General features: G+C 49.4%; 1 protein-coding gene across 1 annotated transcript in view; it reads right to left on the bottom strand.

Moving 5' to 3' along the window:
* The window catches only part of SLC22A15 (solute carrier family 22 member 15), a 68588-nt gene that overhangs the window by 11010 nt on the left and 32067 nt on the right, over window positions 1-25511 (bottom strand). The window contains exons 3-8 of the mRNA XM_045817205.1: window positions 20918-21050; window positions 20118-20282; window positions 15890-16019; window positions 11362-11577; window positions 7505-7645; window positions 5548-5633 (exon numbers count right to left, since the gene is read on the bottom strand). Of these exons, the coding sequence (XP_045673161.1) occupies window positions 5548-5633; window positions 7505-7645; window positions 11362-11577; window positions 15890-16019; window positions 20118-20282; window positions 20918-21050 (871 nt within the window). The remainder of the gene's footprint in view (window positions 1-5547; window positions 5634-7504; window positions 7646-11361; window positions 11578-15889; window positions 16020-20117; window positions 20283-20917; window positions 21051-25511) is intronic.

The raw sequence follows: 25511 nt of genomic DNA on the forward strand, positions 1-25511 counted from the left end.
TGGTGATGTCCCTCCTTTCATTCATCTTTTATTACCGTTGCTGGTCATCTGTGCCTTCGCTTCCCTTCATTAGTCTGGCTAGAAGTTTATTGATTTTATTGATCTCAAACATCCAGCTGTTGGTTTCATTGATTTGTCTCTATCATTTTCCTGTTTATACTTCATTGATTTTGCTCTTATACTTATTTCCTTCCTCTGCTTGCTTGAATTTGTCATTTTTTTTAGTTTGCCTTCTATTTCCTTACGGGAGAAGCTTAGATCACTGATTTGAAAAGCCTCCTTTATTCCTGATGTGCTTGAAATGATGTATACTTCTCTGCCTGACTGCATCCCTCAAATGTTGACAGTGCACTTTAATTATTGCTTAATTAAAACTATTTTCTGGGTTTCTTTGTGATTTCTTCTTTGACCCATGTGTTTATAGAAGAATGCTTTTGGAAATCCATATATTTGAGGATTTCCTAGATTATCATTCTGTTCTTGGTTTCCAGTTTAATTCTGTTCTTGTCAAAGGACTTATTGTTGTAAGATTTTAATTATCTTAAACTTATGGAAACTTGTTTCACGACTTGGTACATGTCCTGTGTACCCTTCAAAAGGGATGCGCGTTCTGTTTCAGGGCAGAGTAGCCCACAAATGCCAGTTAGGTCCCGCTGGCCATTCGAGTTTCCACATCCCTCGTTGTTGTCCGTCTGCTGTTTCTGCCAGTCACTGAGAGAGGGATACTGAAATGCCCAGCTATAATTTTGGATTTGCCTCTTTTTCCTTTCAGTTTTATCCATTTCTGCTTCACGTACTCTGATTCTGCTATCAGATGCACACACATCTAGGATTACTACATCTTCTTGATGAACTAACCGCTTTCTTATTATGCATTTACAGTGTTCATCCATTTTGGAGAGTACACCCTGACTGGTAAGGCTCCGTTGGTTGGTCATTGTCTGCAAAGTGAAAGATCGCTGGTTCGATTCCCACTCAGGGCACATGCCTGGGTTGCAGGTTCAGTTCCTGGTTGGGGCACAAACCAGAGGCAACTGATGGATGTTTCTCTCTCACATTGATGTTTTTCTCCCTCTCTCTCCCTCCCTTCCCCTCTCTCTACAAATAAATAAGCAAAATCTTTTTTAAAATTTGGGGCTTATTTAACCACGATCTCTGCAAATATCTTTTCTTTACTCCCCCTTGGGCTCCAACAACACGTGTGGTAGGCTTGGTATTGCCCTACGACCTTTCTCTGTTTCATTCTGCAGTGTCTTTTACGTTTTTCTCCCTGATCTTCTCTTCTGTAGCTTTTCCACATAATGCATATTTCATTTCCAGATGTTACGTGTGTGCCTTTTCTTGTACTGTCCATTTCTCTGCTCATTATGACCATACTTGTCTCAACCTCCTTAAACAGTGGGAGTACACTGATGACAGTTGTTTTAATGCCATTATCTCCTTATTCTATCATCTGTGTCTTTCTGGGTTTTGTGTTTCACTGACATTCATCCTGGCTGTGGGAGGTATTTTCTTGCTTATTGGTATGCCTGTTAACATTGACCGCATGCCATATGTTGTGAATGTTACATTGTTAGGGACTGGGTTATTAATAATGATATTCCTTTAAATATTGTTGCTCTTTTCCCGGGATGCAGTTAAGTTGCCTGGAATCACCTGATCCTTCAGGTGATCCTGAGGATCAGGAATCACCTGAGCACTTGTTTAAGTGCTGCAGGGCGAGCAGAGAACGGACAGCCTTCCGAGGAAGGGCCCTTCAACCAGGAGGGCCCCCCCGCCCCGTGCTCCCCGTCTACCAGAAGAGAACACACGCCAGGCACGGCGCTGGGCTCCAGGAATCGCCCCCCGCTCCTTTGTGGTGGTCCTCCCCCTGCCTCCGGAGTCTCCTCCAATGCACGTGCAGACCAGTAAGCAGCCAAGGACTCGAGGCCCCTCCACAGATCTTGGAATTCTTCCTCCGTGTGTCTTACAGCTCTCCAGCCAGCATTCTGCTCAGCAAAGTCTAGGTGCCTCAGCCTTCCCAAGGGTCCACATCCGTCTCTTCAATGCAGGAGGAGCAGCAGCAGTGGTGGCGCCGCCCCCCCCCCACCCCCCCAGCACACACACACACTGTGGCTTGGAGACCCCGAGCCGGGGCACTGGAGGGTGTGCTTCGTCTGTTTCCCTTCTTTCGGGGACACTGTCTGTCCTGTGCAGCATGTAGTTCAACGTCTGAAAATCAGCGTTTCTTACATTTTCTGGTTTTCCAGTTTTTAGAGCAGGAGGACAGCTGGTTGTAACTGTTATCATGGTCTGCAGTTCAAGTTCCCATCGCTTATTTTGTTGTCAATTCTCACATGTTATGGCCTGTTTGTTTGTTTTTCCTCCTAAGTCACTCATTTCCCTCAGCAGATCGTAAGCTTATAGAGGCTTTAGGGAGCGGGTCTGGTTTATACGCAGGATCCTGTACACAGCAGGCTCCACAGAAGCCACATGAACACAGAGCAGGCAGGCCGAGGCTGAGACAGGAGGTGAAATGTAAAGGTTCCACTTGAGCTGAGTTTCTCCAACTGTGAACCGTGTTTATCTAGTTTATCGCATGCTGCGACTTCCTAGTATTCAGATTCTCCTGTAGGACTAAAAGTGACAGAAACCTCCTTGCTGACCTCCTTGTCTCCACGCCTGGCCACCTCCCGTCAGGAATGCCCACTGAAGAATTAAGCACTTGGTCCTAAGCACACTGTGTTAGGCCTCTAAAGCAACAGCCTCATCATTTTCAGTAAAGACTGAGATCTGAATCCTAGGTGTGCAAGCTACTCGCTCTGTGACCTTGGACAAGTTGCTTAACCTCTCTGAGCTTTAGCTTCCTTATAAAATGGGCATATGTAATACCTTCTGCATGCAGAGAGGACCCAGCACATAGTTGGCCCTTTGTCTTCATGAAGATGCTCAGTAACTAATAGCCAGTATTGTAAGCTTCGTTAGGACCCTTCAAGCTACGGTAGAGATCAGGGAAGATGTCCAAAGGTCAGTCTGGGGGGAAATTAGTGGCTACCTGGGAACTACCTTCAAGGTGCAAATTTGAACTGGATGGGCAACTCAGTCTAAAAATTACAAACCACAGGCTGGAAATATCAGACAATTCATCTCCTGGCTGCCTCCAGTTTTAGAGCTCTCTCTGTCTGTGCCTTGGACACAGACAGCCAGTCGTATAAGATGCCTTAAAAAAAGCTGGTAGGAAGAGGGGCCCCTGAGTCGGCAGAAAGGAGAGAATGAATGCCTGTTTGCGGGGGCGGGGGGTGAAGAGAAGATGAGCATAAAAAGCCGTGAGAAAACGAGTGTTCTCTAAGCTCACACGAGATGCTAATGGGATTTTTCAAACTAGTAGGTTTCTTTCTTAATGTGTATTTATCAGAACTTTCAGAACATGTAGGTAAAAGCTCAGAACTTTAAAAAATGAGATTTCAAAGAAAGACCCAAATATTTTAGTGAGTACCTATGAAAGAGTCAAAGAATGTTTAAGTAACAAATATTTTCGAGGTCAAAGGAGCGAAGACTCAGAAACTGCTGGACGACCCCTGCAAGTACAGAGTGGGACATGCAGAACCAGAAGCCGTGGCCATCTGCTCTCTGTCTGGGCCAATGAGTGCAGTGAAAGGACATGAGCTCAGCTGTAGAGGAAGAGGATCCTTCTCACTCTGTAACGTTTATCAAAAGCAGAAACAATTTGCTAAGGGATATCATGGGACTTCTTTCCCTGGAAATCTTCAAAAGCAGACTCAACATCCCCTTCTCCCAGCGCAGCAGCGGCATCGCGCTCCCGAGGCATCGCGCTCCCGAGGCGGCACACCGTGGGGCGTGCAGGATGCTTTGCGGAGCCTCCTCCAGGCCGTGCGGCCACGCGGCCACCAAGGGGCACAGGTGACCAGGGCTGCCAGCTGCTCTCTGAGAACCGACTGCACGTGAGCAGCATGAGGGCGGTCCAGACCTGCTCCGCTCTGGGATTTTGTGGAAAGGGCCCCGTGCGGAGTCCCAGGCTGGGGGTTCCCCGAGGCTGCAGACGTGTGGGAGGGAGGGAGGGCGCGGACTGGTCAGGCGCGCAGGGGCGTGACCAGGTACGCTCACAGTAACGAGGGAAGGATTTTCCCTGTTCGACGACAAACAGAACACTGGATGGGGACAGGTTAAAAAACGTAAGCAACTTGAATTTCTACATTGCCTCTAAAAAGTGAAATCTGCTGAACCTAAAGCTACAAGGATCGGAAGCCCATGACTGCGCTGGCCCTGCCCGAGAGACCTGGGCACCCAGCTCCACGAGCCCACGGCGGCGGCCGTGGAGGAGTCTCTCCTCTTGGGCACGAGCAGGGGCAATGATCTGCTTGGAGAACGAGAAACAGCTGAACTGACTGAATTCTCTGGCTTCTGTGATTTCCTGAAAATCACTATAAGGCTGTCCTACTGAGTAAAATCCTAACTCGTCAACAAACTGCACCCTGGATTCACGGCCTAGAACTCCAGGCAGCAAGAGACCACACGGCAGGTGTACTGGAGGGTGACAGAGTCAGAGCCCGTGGCCCTGGGGTCTTCAGCGAGACCCTGGCATGGCTGACCCTCGAGGAGAAGCCAGGACCAAAGGAGCATCATCACGCCCTGTGCTCTGACGGGAAGCGAGTTCCTCCGTTGCCCTCCCAGGACTTGGCCAAACTTCAACCGTCTCACAGTAATTCCCACATGGAGTGCAGACTCCCTGATGGAGCTCTACCAAAACCGAAAAGCTCCCCAAACAGGGCTTTTGTTGAGCCCTGTGCCCCAGCAGCAGAGTCTGCTTGACCCCCTCCTCATTGTTGAAAGCCACTGCCAAAGCCGTGGTTCCCGGAGCGTGGAGAGCTGGCATGCCTCGGGCGTGCCGGACCGAGACACGGGAGAAGCGGCACTCTCCTCGGACTTCCCACACAGGCTCAGGCAAGGTAAAACAGGGTGCTCAGGGGGACCTTTCTGAAGCTGTGTTTGCATAGCAAAGCTATAACTACATAAAAATACCGAAGTTTTCTGAAAGCGTTATACTTCATCTGAGACTGAGAAAATGTCAACTGTCACCCACAGTGAATATTCTTTTTGCTGCCGTTGTTATTGTCGGGAGTATTGATGGGGACACTGAGAGGTGCCAAAGCCACCTTGGCGGCCAGTGCCTGTGAGGCGCCAGCTCGTGGCTGGCTGGGGTGACAGCATGGTCTGCAGCCCTGGACGCAGCCCCTGTCCGGGCAGCACCAACCGGTCCTCCTCACTGAATAAGCAGCTCCAGCAGTGCCAGTCCTGCAGCCCGGACAGCCCAGATGGGAGCTTAATCGCCTGAAAGAATTAATAGGGCGCCTCTAAGCACATTATGCACCCAGAGAGTGGTTTGGGCAATGGGAAGAATCTGGCTCATTATACCCCACACGATTGCTAAATAATATGCAATCACGGACACGAAGCCTGGCATATGGTGATCTCTCGATGATACTGAGATTGATTGCAGTGGAAGTGCTTGCTGTTCGAAACCCGTCGGCGGGAATCCAAAAGGCCTACCTTTCTTCTCTGGAAGGAACATGACAAGGAGACAAGCCAGTCCTCCGAGGCCCAGGAACGCCGCTAACGTCCGCTTCCGGCCAAACCTGAGTGACAGGAAGCAATGACACATTTCGCTGGAGAATCTTACAGAATCATCTACTCCTCCCACCAGCCTTCCTGATGAAAGGGCCTCTGTTTCTTTACACACGTTCATCTTTCCTGGAGGAGCAGGCGGCCAGTGCGACTGCCCAGGACATGAAATAAACAACCAGCATAAAACGACAGAAAACTGACTGGGTCGCAGGCTTAAATAACATCTGCGGGGGAACCATTCTATCTATCTCTATACACACTGTGGTCCAGGCACGGTTTTAAGTGCTTTCTGCCTAGTATCTTACTCAATCCTAATACTACGCCATAAGGCTTGCACTGTTATATTCGCCATCTCCCAGAGAATGGAATTAAAACATGGAAAACGCAGTCTCGTGGCTAATTTCAATTTCTGGTTACTTGAATCTTAAGCAGTTAAAGCTGTAAACGTTGCCCTTCCTCTCTCCTCAAAAGTACAAACAGAAAAATCTCCTCGTTAACAGGGCAGAATTAACGGAAACATATCGCACCCTTTTTGGGAGAAGCCGGTTTCAAATCAGCGCTCTGGACTTGGAAGAAAGATGCTAATGTTCATAAGCCCCGCCTTTCCAGGGCCCCGCCCCCTGTTAGGTCCTCTCTAGGGACTTTGACGTTTCTTATAATTTTTATGACAACTCTGCCAGGGGCATTTTGTCCTCCCTTGTGTAAGGATGAGTACATGGAGGTCTGGGGAGGTCACTTGTCCAAGTCACAAGGCCAAACACACGGCTGAGACTGGATTTGAACTCGGGTCTCCCTGACCCCGAAGGCAGCATCCCTTCTGTGTGTTCAGACTTTAATCCTGACTCCGGTGGTGGCTGCTGGGAGGCGGGAAGAGCCTTGAGTCTCCAGGTCACTTTGCCTAGTTTAACAGTCAGTGCCAAATGCCTTGCAAATGACAGGCCACATGCAAGGCAGGCACCGGGGATGCAAAGTCAGGTAGGATGCCCTCGTGGACAGGCAGCGTCCTTGTAACACTGTACATGGTCATCAGAGGTGTGCATGGGAAGCCGTATCAGCACAAAGGAGGGGTGTTTGGCACGCTGGGGACGTTGGGGACAGATTTCTGAATACGCTGCCTCACCCAGCTCTTAGACCTCAACGAAAATCAGCTTCGTCACTAACAGAGGGGTCAGCAGAGCGCCACCTCCCGGAGAAAAGCCTTCAGCTGAGCAGAACCCAAGCCCACCCTGCAAAATGTGCTAGCTCAACACCCATGGCCGCAGCATGGAGTGCAAAGCTCAAGGAATGCTGTTTTCGGTTAAAATTATTTCTGGAGAATGAGAAATGGCCCAGTCCAGCTGGTTCCTGGCTCACAATGATGGGATTCTTAGTTGCCCTGGTCGGGGGCTCAGTACCAGGGGGCTCTGAGAAAACGGAGGAAAGGGTGTTCTAAAAAGGAACTTTTCAAAAGCATTTCAAAACTGCATTTGCAGTGAGTAGCAAAACAGGGTATATTCTTCTTCTCAACTACAAATGTCTTTCTAGTTCTTCCAGTTCCTTGTCCTGGACTTCTAGGTGACAGTGATTGGGTCTATGGGGTTCACTTCCACCTGGATAGAGCCAGTAATGGCACCTGCTAAGACTAACAAATTATGCGCACACAACTCACAAACCTTCAGGTAACAATGCCTTTTAATGCTGGATTGCAAACCTACATAAAAACTCATACACAGGAAACCCTAGAAATACTGTACTAAAAAATGAATTCTTACTGTGCTCGGTCTGAGAAGAATTTTGATCACTGTGGCGGCATTAGCGGATACTACACGCAGACAAATACTTAGGTATTTACACATACGAGAGTGCGCACGTGTGGTCTACTTCAACGGCCACCGACACTCACCACTTCTGGTTAATCAGGTAGATGCAGAGAGGGTAGGACGGGATCTCTATGAGGCCAGACAGGGCCAGGTTGGCGTACATGTTCCCACCTAGATCGCCCGCACTCAGGGTCAGGCCGTAATACACCAGGCTGCACACAAACCTGCAATGAGGATGAGAGACAGAGGGCAACAGAAAAAGCACGTAAGCATTTGCTGGAGAAGATTCAAATGCTGGCTTGGTATAACGCGGTCTGTCTCGAGCAAGAGACAGTTTGGCTGTCCCGTGAACAGTTCTATCCTAATCTAAATTTCTACACTAAAAAAAAAACCCCAAAACCCAGTAAATAAAGGGGACTTGGAAATCATTTGTCTAGATGCTAGGTGAAGCAAATTGTTGGCCAGCCCCTGAAAGAGAAAAAAACATTGTTCGTGATTTCATCAAGCATTTCTGCATTTAATAGAAGACAGTGACTCCATTCTTACTCTATTTAACAGGATTTATAGGCCCTTGCCTTAGGCAGTTGTTGTGAGAGCATCAAAATGGCTCTAGAAACGAGCTCCCAAGGAGAAAGTCAGCGGCAGATGGCACTGAGAACAGGAGCTGAGAAGCGACTGGATCGTCAGCAGGTCACCCGCAGGCCAGGAGTGACTGGCGCTCCAGCCCCAACCCTGTTCTCAACCCCATCCAGTGTTCCGCAGGCGCCCATGCTGTGGACACTCAGAACAGGAAAGAAAAGACGGGGTGACGGTGGGGGCCGCCTCCTCCAGGAGGATCAGCGCGGGAAGAGCCCTTTGAAAAGCCATTCCTTCACGTGTGCGCGCCTTTGCCAGAACACCGCGGGAGCGCCTCCTAGTGGCAGGCGCTGTCCCTGGCACTGAGCCTCCCTGCGCTTCCTGGGAACTAAGGGGCGCAGGAGCTGAGCCACAGTGCCGTCCTGAAGCTGCAAGCTGGGGATTCCTCAACCGCAGTGAAGAGAATAACAACAGCAACTTAGGTGTCTAGGAAATGGCATCGTTAACACAAAACAAACTATAACAGAACGAAAATAAATAAACCCCTTAAACTAGGCTTTCTTAGCATGGGAATGCATTTCGTAAACCATACATTTCTACACAAACAGTGAAACGCTTGGGCTTTGGAAGTTCACCAGTTTTTATGTTTTGGCAACTCACTTTGACAAGTGTTTATTATGGGGAAGCTCTTTGTTTGCTTCCTTCTGGTCTTCCTTAGAAACAGCCTAATGAGCTGTGGCTGGGATGAGATCAAAGGGGAAAGGGAAAGCTTCCTTTCCACCTCTGCCAAAACAGCGGGCCAAGCGCCCTGGGTTGTCTGCGGGCCACACTGACCATGAGAGGGTGGGGAGGAGGGACAGGGGAGCCCTGGGGCTGGACTGCCTAGTGCTCTCGCCTCCCGGGCCAAGGAGCTGAGGCAGCAGCTACTTCCCATGGCTTCTTACCAGGGAGAGCAGCCCCTTGGATGTGAAGGGCAAGGAGCAGCGTGGCAGCCAGGACATCACATTACGGATGCAAGGAGCCACTGAGCGCCTGTGTCTCCTGTCCCCCTAGCACCTGCCTGAACGAAGGACACAAGCTGGGAGGTGTGGTGGTTAAGGGAACCTTTAAAAGCCAAACCTGACAACACAGCAGTGGAGCTACTAATTTGAGGTCCTGCCTATGGTAAAGTAAACAAATTCAGACTCATGCAGTTCCCTAAAATATGTTTGAACCCCCCTTCCGCCTGCAGGAGAGACCCTGCTCTTACATAATGCTGTTCCTGATGTGTTGTGGGCTCCCGTCTGTGTCTGCTCTGCATGTAAAATAGAAACCCCAGGGAAGGGACCCCATGGAAGGATGGAGCCCTATTTAGACTGAGTCGTGACGGCGGCAACCAGGGCATGAAGAAACCCTGCCAGTTCAGGATACTAGAGGGACTGAGTCACCAGCTGGTGGCAAGAGAAAAGGGCAAGGAAGGCCTCTGGTCCCAAGTGGGGGTTCAGGGGGGCAAGAGGGACTCTGCTTGCACGCTTCCTTGACAGCAGAACTGGCCATTGGGGTGAGGGACTATAGCGACTAAAGTCACCTCGATCCTCTTTACGGGCCCCAAACAAAATTTAAAACACTTGCATAGTATTTACCAGTAGATTTAGGGCACCCAACAGCCATGGAAAAAGGCGTGGCTGTGGGAAATCAGCACAGGAACGGGTGTTGAACACGGAGGTATCATTTTGCTCCCCAGTCTAGGCTTTCTTCGATGACAGAGATGCAGAACAGGTCTGTGAATGTCACAGCATCCTCATGGGGAACAGCATCTTGTATGTGGCATGACAGTGTCTCTGTCATCGTGTATTTTAAAATTCCGAGCCCAGGGGAAGGAATTTCCTCTGAGAACAGTCCCTTTGGTTGCGTGAGATGTAACATAAGCAGGGACGTTCTCCCTGGCTCTACGTCTAGTTTGTTGGTTGGTGGGTGGGTTCACCTGTTTCTTTAATTCCCTAAAAGCCAGAACCCAAAAGTTGATATGCCTCAAAAAATAAAAAAATCTTAAAAACGAGAGTAAATATTCCCCAACAAATAGGGGCTTCCTCCAAGGCAGGGGGTTTGTCTGTCTATTGAGCATACAAAGGCAGAGTTTTATGAAGCCCAAAGTACCCGAACACACTTCCTAAGTATTTTCGTTACCATAGATGGGATCTCAAATTAGCAGCTCCCGTGCTGTGTGGTCAGGCTGTGCTTTGGAAGGTTCTCTTATTCTCCACGCCTCCAAGCTCATGTCCTTCCTTCCACATGTGCCATGCACCTGTGATGCCCCAGCACTGGGCCGGCCCCAGGAGGGAGGCGGTCGTCGGTGTGACCTGGCCCCTGACCACACAGGCGGTGGCCAGGGCTTGGTGGAGTCAGCAAAGAGAATCATGACATAGGAAAATGTCTCACAGCTTCTTAGTCTCAATCTGCTATTCTTTTGAACTTCATATATCAGATCACTTTCATATAGAGTTACTCCCCTCCACCCCCACGTGAAAATGGAGGTTTCCGTTGCAGACTTCACGGTAAATACAAACAAACCACAGCACAACAGGGGTCCTCTAGGCCGGTGAATCGGATGCTCACGCCCAACACTGGACCAGAGAACATCAAAGGCGCCCTCGCAGAATGCACAGTATTAAAACACATGTGCACCTCACAAACTGTATGCACTGCCCACCCATTTCTCCCCACTCCCCAACTTCGTTCTTTAAAAAGAACCACTCTGAGCCGTCCAGGGTGATCCACATTAGTGCTTAGGGCACCTGAGAGGCAGGCTGGAATGCACTAAACTCGAAAGCAGGTTCGGAGAGTGCTGGTCCATCCATTCGCTGAGCCGCCTGTGTGGTGTTGCGTCAGGTCCCTTCCCGCTCCCAGGATCCCATTTGTCCAGGGGACAGTGACTGGCCGCCCCAGCGAGTAGTGGGGACGCCCCACAACACGCGGGCCCGTTTCCACGCGCGACCCCACCGCTTGATGCCCAGTTCAAAGGTGGGTGTCTGTAACACCCTAGTTAGAAACTCCTGGTTCTGCTCTGCTTGCTTGCTTTATTTATTTATTTTATTTATTTCGGCAGGATGACAAATATTTACATAAAATACGTCCTGAGCAAAGATGGGTTTCTGACGTCTAGTTCGGTAAACTGCCTTCGGGCGCCCTCGTTTCCTCCTTGAGAGGGAGGGCATGCAAACAGAGGCCAGTTTCGGGCCCCAGGGTGTGCAGGGGGGGCACTTATTTCTGTGAGAACAACTTCATGCTGACAATAGGCAACACTTTCTTGTCACCTTGCAGAAGGAAGAGGTCCCCAATAGACCTTCCACGGCAGACCGCCAGAACGCCCCGCAGACATAATTACCAGATGAACATCAGGGTGAGAGTGTGCCTCAGGAGGAGCCGGTGCCGGAACAGGTCCAGGAAACTTCCCATCTCCCTGCGGGCCCTGCTGGCCGGGTGCGTCAGGGAGAACGTGCACTTGAGCTTGCGGTTCCTCTTGGCAATGAGGTACAGAGCCGCTTCTGCCTCGCTCAGGCGACCCTGGGAGTATAACCAACGAGGTGATTCAGGAATGAATCTGAAAGAGATGTCATCAAAGGCTGTATATTCATACAGGTGCACGTGCAGAGGAGGAGACGACCCACCGACCGACCGACGCTGTGTGCGGGGCCCCTGACTCCACGTGGGTCTAGGGTCTACCTCTCAGTGTCGGGGGGCAGAGGGGGGCAGGCTACCGGGCGGCCAGCCAACATAAAATGGTCGTCTGCTCTACAGATGTGAACCAAGACCACGCTTCTGAAATAGCAGCGAGGCTGGCAAACAGCAGGCATTTACTTTTCAGCAGATTTTAGTATATGAACAGCAAGGGAAGTCTCTAGTACTCAACAGAACAAACGTCTCATAAAGCCCAAGTCAGTCATGGCTCCAAGTCACAGCCAGGGGTTGTGAGGATAATGTTATGGAGCTAGTAGTCGTTTTAAGTTCTGGAAAAGTTCCACGAAGAAGATAAACGTCATTATCATCTCATCAGAAAAATAAACTCGTACAAAGTGTTTTTAACATAGTGCTATACAATTAAGAAGGCAGAGATTAGTTTAAGACCACATAAAAATGAAACAGGTTTTATTACAAATTAGTTCCTTTGAGTATTTACTACTTAAAATACTCAAATCAGCTGACACACTGACTTGAATTATAATGTCATGAGGATATTTATTTGAGTCCCCCAAGACCTTAAAAGATAAAAGTTTCTTTCTGGTTACTGTAACCCCTGGTTACAAAACAATAGTTACTTTCTTCTATAGCTACAAAGTACTGAACATTTACGTTGCCACTGGCATCTTCCAACAATTTAAGGATGGACGTTACTTATATTTCTCTTTTCTTCCCACATCTGCAGACACCTTCAGACGACTTTTCATATATACAACTATCGTAGGAACGTGGAAGCCTTATTTACTAAACACAGCCCCCTTTGGACCTGATTTGACATTATTGGCCTAAAACAAAACTTGTAGAAATAACATTGGCTACATAAGGCGCCTTTCCGTAAGGATGGTGAATTGGCAACAAACACTACAGAATGCGGAACCTCCTGGACAGCCGGCCATCGATCACCATTTACTGAACGCCTTCATCTGTGTCCAGCAGTGGAATAGGTACAGAGAGGAAAGGCAATGGAAACAAAAAAGGCAAGAATATCCCTGGCCAGGTAGCTCAGTTGGTTGGAGCATCATCCCTTACACCAAAAGGTTGTGGGTTTGATTCCTGGCTGGGGAGCGTACTAGAGGCAACCAATCCACATTTCTCTCTCACATCAATATTTCCCTCTCTCCTTCCCTTCCTCTCTCTCCAAAATCAATAAACATATCCTTGGGTGAGGATTTTAAAAAAAAGGGCAGGGCTTTCCCAGGAGTTTTGCTACTGGGGAGAGAACATTCATGTATAATGTTTAACTGTCAACAAAAGCAGTAACCAAGGCCTTCTAGCATCAAACATCCTGAAAAATCCCTTTATTTACTTCCTCATTACTATTTGGTTATTGTTACTTAGACACAAGTAAATACTCAAGTAAAATACTGCTCTGCTGGCAGTTAGGTGTGCCAACCACCCCCCCAGATCAGCTGGTCCTGTCCACAGGCGAGGTATTGCATAAACTACCTGATTAAGTCCGACTGCATGTGAAAAGAATAGAAGGCTACTGGGATGAATATAGACGGTACATTTAGATTAGGAAAATAAGTGAGATGCTAGAAAATACATGGTAATAACATTTAAAACTGAGGAGGACTAGGAAGAGGGATAAAGAACCAGTAAGGAAATAGCCAAAAACCAAAGTCATTATCTTTGAGTAATTGAAGTCATTTTTCTCTCCCCTTTAATTCTCTGTGTTTTCAGAATTATTTGTGGGCAATAAAAATTACTCTTAAAACTTTATCAATCATTTTTAAAGACAGTGGTGGAGAGGCATTCAGGCTTTGGAAATTTAACTCTGAGTTAATAAAATTATTTTTACTGGGGAAAGGGTTGATCCTGATTATGAAAACTTAGGACCTGATATTTCTCCACATTTTGAGAAGCCAATAGGTTTCTCCACAACAAAGGCTCGCCCAGTTGCCAGTGGGCAGGTCTGGGAATGGGAGTTGCAGCACATGCAGACCAAAGAGCAATGCCATTTCTCGAAAGAAAAGGCGGGTTTGGAACCTCTGCCCTCTACAGTGCTGTGATCACTTTCAGAAGCTACAGTGCTAATTTAATAACGCTGTGTCTGCTCAGAAATGTTCTGTGGATTTCTTTCTGTTTTATTTTACACACACATGCACACATTTACAGAGAGGGGAAGGAAGGGAGAGAAAGATTAATGAGAGGAACGTCAATTGGTTGCCTCTCGTGCGTACCCCCAACTGGGGTCCTGGCCCACAACCCAGGGATGTGCCCTGACTAGCAATCGAACTGGTGACCCTTTCAGTTTACAGGACAACACCCAAACCCCTGGGCCACACCAGTCAGGGCTTCTGCAGATTTCTTAACAAGTGGGAAAACTTTGAAAACTAAAGGGGCACTAATTTATAAAATAAATTATTAAAATTCTAATATTGTGAAAATAAGGAATTTTTAAGCTAAGTAATATGGTTTTAATAAAACCAAAAAGTGTGACTCTAAAATAACGTGACTGTTTCTTCTGTTGCTCAGAGCTAATTCCACACGTTTCTGTGCCAACATCCACCCAGTGGACACGCAGGGTCTACCGTGTGGATGGTCCTGGGCCCTGCCTGGTGCTGGGGGAATGTGACCAGGCAGAGAGCCTGCAGCCGTCAGAGCCCCTGGTGTGTAAAGACAGACGGGTTCCAGCAGGGGGCAGAAATAAGAGGCCCACTCGCAGGGCACGGGCTAAGAGCTGTAGGATCAGAAAAGAAAGTGAGTGTCTTGTCACCTGAGGCATGATCAGGAACAGCTCTGCCTGGGCAGCGTTTGAACAAACCAGGAAGGCTATTCACTAACTAAGAGGAAATGGGGAGGATGATGTTGCGTCTGAGCAGGCGCCACCTAGTGGCGGGGTGTTTGTCGCAGCTGAGCGTAAAGTACGACTGGGGACAACACGCAGCTCACTGTGCCTGGAACAGAGTGTGGGAAACGGGACAAGAGGAAACCAGGAAAGACAAACTGGAGGCCAGCTGCAGGAAGCCTCACATGCCTGGCCTAGGGGAATAAGCATATATTTCAATTTCACAAGCTCCTTTCTCTCTGTTTCCTATTTTTCATGACGTGAATTCATTTCCCAGTAAGGAGCAACCAACTCAGTTGACACACAGAAAAAAGAAAGGCAGAATAGCTTGTCATCCATCAAAGTCACTCTGCTCTTGAAGGGGACAGGAGGGGTAGATTAGATCGAGAAATGACAGATTTATTAAGCATTTTAAAAGAAAATTCCTTCATCTACCCGTATTTGCATGAATGCTTATTAATTCAAGGTCTACATGAGGCATCCGTTTATTCCAAAAATTTACAATGCATAAGCTAACAAAATATTGTTTCCCTTTTTGATAAGATGACCTCGCTCCAATCCATACAACTCAATGTATTGAATAAACTGCCACTTCAAACATAGGTTAACTATTTCTACTGTATTCATTTCTGTGCGTACTGTTGAACCTGAATAAAGAACTACTAAATGAGAGAGCTACCTCAGTGAAAATTCCACTACAGGGACCCCTCACTTTCAGGCACAGAAGAAAGCTGGCACCATTGCCTGAAAACTGTATTTATCCCAAAGGTTTTCACAATTAAAACTTGAGGCCTGATACCTCAGAGGAAAACCCTTCACAAGCACGTTGAAACTCCTGGTGAAACAGCCCACGCCTTCAGCACTTAGAGCTCCCCAACCAGGAAACCGTCCTTCCCCTGCGCTGAGCCCGTGCCTCAGCTGAGGGTTTCTCCCGTATCTGAGGGTCTTCCTGCAGCTGCACTCAGGGGCCCCGAAAGGAGCCTCATCTCTGGGGTGAACCGTTGCTGCTATGCATCACTACAAACAGATCGGTCCACCCAATCATACCGGTCTCACACCCAGACCTATTGATGTGGTCCGGCCTGAAGATCTCTAAGTTTGAGACGTCAGGTTCAAAAGAAATTCGCCCCAATATGACAGTCCGAAGGATAAGATGCAGTTTGTTGAGAGGTTACTTTGAACAAGGGATACGGGCACCCAAAATACTTAAGTGTCTCTCTTCCCAGGAGCTGCCAAGCACCGGAGCACTTCGGGGATGTGGTCCTTCACTGAAGTCGGCTCGGGCCAGCTCCCCGAAGGGAACGACACCGCTCGCTGACCCGCAACCTCTTGAGACACGCCTTCTGCTCACTGAATTTGGACTCCGCAAGGAAGCACGACTTACAGAGATAAGAGGAAGACCACCGTTCCCTGCAGGTTAGCCAGCACGGCCAGGGTCCTCCAGGAGCGGATGAAGTACCCCAGCAGGGCGTACTGGGCGATGCCGACCGCGAAGAAGAGGCCGCCGATCGACCCTGGTTCGGGGAGAAGAGGCCTGTTACTGCAGAGGCACCGCCTGCGGACCATCCCCCACCACGTCCCAGAGCCGGTCCCTTCCCTTCAGAGTCAGTGGGGAAGCAAAGCCCACACACCCACAGAGCGTCCGATGATGCTCTCGAAGAAAAGACGGCAAACCAGTGGGAAAGGGGGAAGGTCAGATGAAGGACACCGACCACATGCGGTCAAGGTGGATTTGAAGGCTGTGATGACGAAACACTCTCTGTGCTGCACGTGGTAGTGCCATCTGCCTGATCCCGAGATGGGGGCTTGGAAACGTTTTTTGCAACATGACAATAAGGGTCTGAGGTCATGAGGCTTTATGGCAATAGTGGGACTTCATTTTGTCATGGATGCTGTCCCTGAAATCCTTATTTTAAATCACAACCTACCTCCCAATTCTCCTCCCTATTGCCCTTCCCCGCTTAATTTATCACCATCAGATGGGACACTTCATATTTGTGCTGTTCTTGTCTGTCTCTCCCAAGTAGAATATAATAAGCTCCATGAAGCATGACTTTCTGTCAGCACACTGATAGGAAAAAAATCAATCACAGGGTGGTTAAGAAACCCATATTTTTAAGAATAAATGCCAAGACAGGTATTGAATCCACTGGCTTGCCCAACACACTTGCAAATTCTACAGCTCTGTCTCACTTCCCAAATCTGCTACTATTGCTAATGGTACCAGAAATAGCTACTATTTATACAGTAGCTACTGTGTACTGAGCATTAAGCCTTTTACGTATGTTATCCTAGAACGCAGGGACCATTATTGGCCATCCACTGAGTAAGAACACAGCTCAGAAAGGTTAGGCGCTGCTGTCCGAGGACGTGGAGCTGTGTGTGGCTGGGCCAGGACTTGAACCCTGGTCGGTCTGACAGGAGGGACCGCATTCGCTCACTCCTCTCTCATACGGCCCTCCCAGGGAAAGGTGGGCTTCTGCGGGCAGCCCAGAACAATAGGCTCGAGTGATGCTGTTACGCACATTTTCTACAAACGCTCTGTAAAACAAAGGTTTGCTTTTACTCTTGGCCTTAGGTTATGGAGCTAAAACTGAAAATAATGGCATGTGCACTCTGCACCCCAGTGAGACAAAGGGGGAACCTAAGGGAGAGCTGACGTGAGGTCGTGTTCCCTGTCCAGAACTCCGAAGCAGAGCGTGTGGCCCAGTACGTAGGCGAGGGTGACTGGGAATGTAGGACAATCAACAGCTGCTCCAGGTTCGTTACGGCGCGTCAAGCAGCACCTGGCTCCCACGGACGAGGCCCTTTGTCGGTGCTCAGCATGCGTCTGCGCACTCACGCCCGCTGACCGCGGTGCGGGCGAAAGAACGGTGTGCCCAGGATGAGACCGTTCCAAACCCTCGTTCCGCCACGTGCTGCTGTGTGACTTCGGGCAAGTCACTAAATGTCTCTGAGCCTCAGGTTCCTCAGCAGTGAAACAGAAATAATAAAACCTACTTTGAAGGGCAGTTGTCTGTTTCAGACAAAATAATGCATGCCGTACAAATGTGCATTTGTCCTCCTGTGACATGGATATGGCCCCTCGTATCTAGTAACCCCTCCCTGAAGAAGAGCCACTTAAAAGCCTCCTGCAGTGAGTATCTATTACAAACTACTGTCCGCCTAGCACTGCTCCCTAATTCCAAGTACACCTCTTGTCTCTTCTGGGGAGCTGGTCCCCGCTTACTTCCTCCCAGGGGTTCACGTGGGGGCTGCCACTCAGAGCTCCCCTAGCTGCAGGCGTGACCCCAGCTGGGCAGTCAGAGCTGTTGCCCAGACTGGGAGATCTGAGAGCCGCTAGGTGCATCCCCGACTGAGCAGAGGAAGCTTCTCGGAAAGGGTGAGGACAGAGGTGGGAAGCACCTGACCTCCTGGCTCCAGGCGCCTCCAAGGCCCGGCTCTTCTGTGGTCTGGTCATGTCAGCCAAGTGATTTCCCTGCACCCCCAGGTGAACAGTGTCGCCTCTTGGTCACAACCGGTGAGACTTGGTGTCCTCTGGATATGAGGGACACGATGGCACGATTCAAAGGTTCTAGTCTGATGACCTTGAGAACTGCCGTGACATTACCGCAGACGGAGGTCCCAGAAGGGGATGGGGATCCTTCAGCTGGAAGAGAGCCTCCGTTTTGTTTGAGAGGCCGGTCGACACTCACAGCGAACGCCCAGCAAGCAGCAGCCTGAGGATGACAGGGGTACGCCGTAGAGACGGAGGAGAGGCAAGGCTCTGGGTCGTTTGGTTTAAACATTTAATTAAAAATGAGCATTTCAAATCACCGCTTTTGCGTGATTCTGGAGTACCAGAAGTGGTTTGGGGGCTGTTTATGGGTCTTCAGATATTCGTGCCTATTTTCCAGATTTCTTTTCTGCCTGTTCTGAGTTAATTTCAAGTCTGCCGATCCTGCTGGGTTTGTGGCAGGAAAAACCAAACTCCAGCTGGTGGAGAAAACAGTGCACAGTGACGACTTCATCTTTGTAAAGTGGCACCAACGCTCCGTCCAGTGTTCAAACGTGAGTCTTGAAGCTTCCTTGATTCCTCTTCCTCGTCCCCTCTCAGCTGATTCCTTCACGGGTCATGTTCCCACCCAAATCCAGCTCCAATGCACCCTCCCCGCTCCTCCTCCCACCCCACCTTGTGAGGTTTCGCTCTCCACCGCCAAGTTCCACGGGGCCAACCACAACGGGCTCCTGAATGGCCTGCCAGTTGCTACCCGTGCTCCTCTGCAATCCACTCTTCACAAACCTGCCGGAGGGGTCTTTCTGTGTGCACAGTGCTACCGCTCCCTTGTTTAACTCACCTGCTGGCTTGAACTCCGAGGAAGAAACAAATTCTCACTTAGCCTATCATGGGCTCTAAATCTTCCAGAACCTCCAACTTGCTCTCTCCCCACTCTTCCCCATTCCTCTCTACACTACACCACGGGCATCTTTGCAGGTCCTCAGAGCCGCTCATTCCTGCCTCAGGACCTTGGTTCTTGCCATTCCATCCTTCTAGAATGTTCTCTCAGAACTTCACACACCTAGGTCTTCCTCATCATTCATGTCTTAGATCAAACACCTGCGTCAAGGTTTTCTCCATTTATCCTATTTAATATAATTTTTGTGCTCCACAGTTACTGTCTAGTCCATTGTCATGTCTAATTTTCTTCACCATACTTAAAATTTTCTGAAATTACCTCAGGTCTGTTCTGCCTGTCCTGATTAAAACATAAACTCCATGAGAACAAGAACCTTCCCTCACCTACCCCACTGTGTCCACCCTTTTATCCCACGTGCCTGACACAGTAGAGTCTGGTCTGTGGGAGGGTCTGTGTAATAATCGAGTCTGGTGGAACAGAGAGGCAAAGGAAAGCTCCAAGGACACACAGCAATGTGTCAACTGTGGTGGCTTCCGGCTGGGGAGGACTACATGTGTTCTTTGTACTTGACTGTATTTCTTGATTTTATTTTACAGCGGACATCAATTCTTTTTGTTGTACGATAGTTATACAAGAGGAAAATAAGTACTATATTAACATGAAAATTTTCATAGCTGTAAGTATTTGATTTCTTAAGAAGGTGATCAGATGGTTGAAAAGAATACAGAATATGGCCTCAATGTTGAAACTAAAAAAAAAACAGTGAAGAAATGTTCCAATGAGTACTGTCTGTTGACTTGAACATATTGTAAAAGCCAGAAGATCCATGAGAGATGGGTTCATAAGATATGATAAGAAGGCTCTGAGAAAGGAGTTTCCAATATTTCCTGTCTGCACTGCTTTTCAGTTTAAGGTGAAAGCAGTGACCACCCTTCTGAGGAAATGGACATTCTCCCAATAATGTAGAGGCAGCCTGCGAGGGCGGGGGCGCGTTCCCCTCTGGGAGGCAGGCCCCAGGGGAGACTTTCTACCAAGAAATATCAATAAAATGACTCGCTCACGGTCAGACAGGACCAACTGGGAAAAGCAAATCTAGTAGTTGGACAGAGAGAACGTCACGTCCAAGTGCATTTGTAGGCTCCAGGGTTACACTGGTTCCCTGCAGTTTTCAGGAGCAGCTCACCACCTCCCCATGTGCATGGACTGAAGCAGTACCTGCGAGTGCCCAGTAGGCGGTGCCCACACATTCGTTCAGCAGGACAAAGGCCACCAGCGACATCCCTCCGTTCATCATGCCCACCAGGAAGCGGGTGATTGCAAAGAACTCATACGACGGGGAAAACCCATTTGCAATAGCAAATAAGATGTCAAGAGCAAAACCTAGAAAGAGAATAACAGTATTCAATAATCCAGAGACAAAACAGCTTTGGATGGAAGTAATACATTTTATTCATTCGTTTGTAAAATGAAATCTTGGTAAATGTAAATTTTCTGAGGGTTTGGTTTGTTTTTTTAAAAATATTTCTTTTAAAAGCTGTCAATAAAAACTGAGATTTTCTTTCTTTGTTACAAGGTGATTTCTGTCCATCATGCACATTTTTCAATTATGCGCAAAAATGCTGGAAATTTACAACATCCTGGCTCATACTCAGCTTGTCAAGAGAACCACGCTGAGTCCTGGAGAGCTCATCTGAAATGAGCCAACAACACAAGAAAGGAGGAAATGGATCTAGCAGGCCGTCTCAATCTTTGTTCTCCCTAGAAACAGGGCGTAAATTAAAATCTGGGGGTGCCGATGACACCAGCACCTCTGAAAGCTCACAGTGCAGCTGTCTGGCCGTCTCCAGAGATGCCAGAATCAACTCTGGCTGCCATCCGGCCTCTTAGCTGTGTCGTAAAACCCAGCTCTGTGTCGACATGGCAATTCCCCAAGAACCGGAAGGAAAGGGTCCCCTTACCGCTTCCCCTGGGAAATCTGTCCCCTAATTCAGCTCCCGAACACGCGGACGGATTACCTGTGAGGTAGACCTTTTTCCTCCCGAAGCGATCCGAAAGCTGACCGAACAAGATCACTCCCACAAACACGCCACTGAAGAAAAAAGAGCTTGCTACGCTCACTTTGTACGATCTGTTGGCAATTAAGAACCACTAGAGGAAGGAAAGACCAAAGGGAGGCACTTAGGTCACTGAAAGGCTGGCTGGATGGAGTTAGCCCTTAAAAAACCACCTGTAACAAAACTTGTCCACCCAAACTTCTCTGCAGCATGACCCATGATTAACCAGAATTCCGCAGAGCACCCATCCTGGACCACACCCAAAAAGATCTTATCCCCATAAACACCAGAAATTGTTATTACTGAATGAGACCCCAGAGTACTCTGTACACATCATATCACAGCGCCAAGCACGGTGCACAGTGGCTAATCCCTCACGCATCTGTGTGTCCTTCAGGCTGAGCCCCTGCACTTCTAGAGCCCCAGCATTTGCGTTTCTCTGACCCTGAACACACCGCACAACGTACAGGAGGCAGTAAGTAAACGCCCCTTTTCTCCGATAGATGAATGGGTTTAAAATCCCTTAAGCACCTTTCTCAAAAAATTAACCAGTCGATGACCATATAGTCCAATAATTCCATGTCTTGGGTATACACACAGAAGAACTGAGAGCAGGGATTCGAGCAGATTATTTGTGCCCTAATGTTCGGAGCGGCATTACTCACCACGGGCAAAAGGTGGAACCAACCCAAGTGTCTATGGACAGAAGAACAGATAAGAAACTGTGGTGTATCCGTACAATGGAATACTATACAGCCTTAAAAAGGGAACAAGATTCTGGCAAGCTATGACATGGATACATCTTGAGGACACCATGAGAAGTAAAATAAGAACACTGTCAAACAAACCTGAAAAGAATCTGGAGGCTTTGCTAGAACTAAACGATGGAGATTACTTCACATAGCTAGGCAAGAGTCCACAAGTGTTCCAAAGAAGAAAGGTAAACGTTCTTATAGTAAAGAGTGTGTTTTTGAGAATTATGCATCCTGCGCTCTTAGCCTTAGGATTGGTCCAGGACGGGTACCAGTCAGCTGTCAGGCCGTCAGATGCCAGATGCCAGGGGGAAGTTTACATGAGTCCTTCGAGGGGCGGTCGGATGGTCTGGACACCTGGGTCCTCCAGCAGGTACATAGAGGGTGACCTGGGCACCCAGAGGTACATCCAGGCACAGACATATGACCAGAAAGTTTTAAAATGTTTAAGGTCCCAGGCTAGTCAGAACAAGAAGAGAGCCTTTCCTCACGTCTTAACCTTCATTGTGTGATTAGCTTTAGCAGCTTGGTACAGTGACCCTAGATCTCCACTCTCTTCACTCTTTCCTCGTACGAAAGGGACAAACATTGCATGATTCTGCTTCATGAATGTGTGAAAAGTACAAACAGGGGAAATGCCTTGCAAGTCTTGGTCCTCAAACCTTTGCAGCTGGAGGCAAAATAACCTGTGGACGGGGCCTAACGCTGCTTTGTGCCCCAAAGAGCTGTTGGTTGTGACTACAGACTGAAAACCAAAGTCGTTCCTCAGGGTTAGTTAGCATCACCAGGTTAGTTCACCGGCACCTGCGGAAACGCGTCATGAGCTCAGCAATACAGAAACTCCCTCTGTGTACTCATGCGACTGCTCCCCTTCCCCTCCTCAGGAATGCCCCTTGCCCTCGCCCCCAAGTGGAACACGGTTTGGGGTTCTTCCTGAATCAGTGCTTTGAGAACAGCAGTTATTTTGGATCTGAAATAAATGTTTGTTGCTTCTCACTTAAGGCCTTTCCTTTTTAGGTTCACAAGTGTGATGAGATTCAGGACAAGAAATGTGTATCTGGTCTGCACTCACTGTCCCTGGCACACAGCTCCGGAGGCCCTTGCGATTTCCTGCAGAAGAGCCATGGGGCATCCTTTGTTACCATGTTGAGTTTTGTTGCCAGCTCCTGGAAAAGCTTCGCAGCAATAAAAGTGACAGGGAGGTCTTGTTGTTTATACAAGCCCCTTCCCACCACGCCCGATTACGGTGATGGAGAGCCCGGTTGATGGAGGCCAGTTGCCAGGGGAACGAACCCCAGGACAGGAGAGTTGGAACTTTCAGCCCTGCCCTCTAGGTGTCCAGGGAGGGCAGAGGGCCTGGAGGTTGACTCGGTCGCCAATGACCAATATTGTAATCAATCACGCCTGTGTAATGAAGCCTCCATAAATGCCCAAGAGGGTGGGGTTCCGAGAGCTTCCAGGGTGGGGAGCAAGGGGAGGCGCTGGGGGGGGGGGTGGTGGGACGCCCAGGGGGGACATGGGGCTCTGTGCTCCTTCCCCACCCCCTGCCCTGTGCCCCTCTCCAGCTGTGTCTGAGCTATGTCCTTCCATAACAAACCCGTGCGCTGGTGGGTGACACGTTTTCCTGAGTTCTCTGGGCTGCCCACGCAGGTCAACCTAAAACATGGAGGAAACTGTAGGAGCCGCTGACTCCGCCGAGTCAGCCCATCACAGGCGCAGGTGGCACCTAGGACTTGAGACTGGCCTTTGGCGGGGGCGGCAGGAGCAGCCTTGTGGGGCTGAACCCTCACCCTGTGGGGTTTAATGTCCACTCCAGGCAGACAGGGCCCCAACTGAATGGAACGGTCAGATCCCCAGCTGGTGTGGCAGGAGAGCCTGCTGTGAAACACTCCCCCACACCCCAACACACACACACACACACACACACACACACACACACACACGGTTGGTGGTGTTGACCTCAGAAACGTCCAGACCTGTACAGAATTTCTGTGCATCTATTTGAGCCAAACTGACGACAATTGCTGGGAAGAAAAATCTCAATGGATTGAGGAAATGCTCCAGAAAATGGCAGTTTTACCGCTTGTTTTATGCATCAGAATCAAAGAGGGAGACACAAGGGGGCTACATGAAATTTACTGGTGGCAGGTTAGGGAGGCAGGAGAAAGCAAAGCGGGGAGGGGGGAATCCCTGGGACTGGATAAAAAATAGGAGGAACAGACACGCACATTTACATCGATGGGCATGGGATGGTTAACAATGAACAGTTAACATGATAACAGTAACAACAAGGGGCTCCTAGCCTGGTGCTCTGGGCAGGGGTTGTGCCCTGAGGGGTCTGGAGAAAGGACATTACCCTGACATTCCGAAGGAGGGTCACTGTAGAAGCAACAAGACTGACAGACAGACTGGTTAAGGTCACGATTGACCCTTGTCAAAGAAGATACTGGCCTAGAACAGATTACTCGCCATGACTCGATTTTAGTTGGGAACTTTTGAATGTCAGACCACCCTGTATGGTTGCTTCCAGTCTCTGAGCGTGGCAGGGCCCCGGGCAGGCCTCCCCAGAGTTTGTCGGGTGTGGTGCGCGGCCCCTCTCCATCCCCACCGGCCGGACGTGTCAGAAACGGAGGGTGTCCCTGTCCCTGGAGCTGTCAAACCAACCCACGGAGACAGGAAACTGAGCGGTGCTCCCCAGGGGCCAGGAGCACCGGGAGCTGCTGTGTGACAGGCACCGGGTTCAGTGTGGGGTGACGGGGAAGCGTGGAGACGGACGGCGGTGACAGTCGCACAACATGAGCGTGCCCAACGCCACCGCACGGTGTGCGCCCCTCGGGCACAATTTCCCGCCAGCGCACAGACCACAGAGCCCAACCTCGCCCATTGTTGCTTGCTCCCCAAACACCATCTCCATGTGCTGCGACTGCTCGTTGGTAACTATCCCGCACCCACCGATGTAAAAGCAGGTGCCTCTCCATTTTACTTTGCATCCAGTCCCGGAGACTTCCCCACCTCGCCTTCTCCCACCGCCCCAGTCTGCCACCTGGGAATTTCACGGAGGCCTCCTCAAGCATCCTCCTCTGATCCGACCGTATCAAGTCCACTGCAAAACTGCCATTCTCCAGGGCGTTTTCCCAGTCCACTGAGACCTTGCTTCCTGGCAATTGTTACCCGTCCGGCTGAGACAAACGCGTGATAATCCTCTGCAGGTTCGGATGTTTCTTACGTAGACAACCGCACACTGCAAGGTGATGAACGTGGTACGTTTTATGTTGTGGATCTGCTACCACAATAAAAACGTCCCTTGAGTGCTATTGCCTTCTACTTTAGGGAAACGTGCAAGCTTAAAGAGAAAGCAGCCCTCTGATCAAAGTGCCCTTATCTGGAGCCCTGGCTCGGGACGCAGTGAAGTGACCTCTGTTACACGGATGGACGTCCACCTGCGCCGGACGCTTGCCTCAGAGAACTAAGAGGACGCGCAGCCTTCCCCCTCCCAGCCCATTTCCCAGAATCAGCGAAGACGGGGCCATGAAAAGCCCCTTCTCCAACACCCGCAAGGAGGTCTCCTCTCTTCTCCCCTTTCAGGCCGCTCCTTTCCCATGGCGCTTTGACCACCCGTCTTTACGGCCCAAAGCCCCCAAAGCCGCTGAACTTCTCTCCTTCTCTCGCACGTCCCGTGAGACTGAACCGGCGAAGATCCTGGCCAGACAGCTCTGCACATCTGCGAGCAGCAGCAGCAGCAGCAGCAGCAGCAGCAGCAGGATCCGGGCACCGGACGACAAGCAGGGGCCGCGCCCCTCCCG

The sequence above is a fragment of the Phyllostomus hastatus genome, unplaced genomic scaffold (genome assembly GCF_019186645.2).
Source record: "Phyllostomus hastatus isolate PE091 unplaced genomic scaffold, TTU_PhHast_1.1 phas_scaffold_216, whole genome shotgun sequence".
NCBI lineage: Eukaryota > Metazoa > Chordata > Mammalia > Chiroptera > Phyllostomidae > Phyllostomus > Phyllostomus hastatus.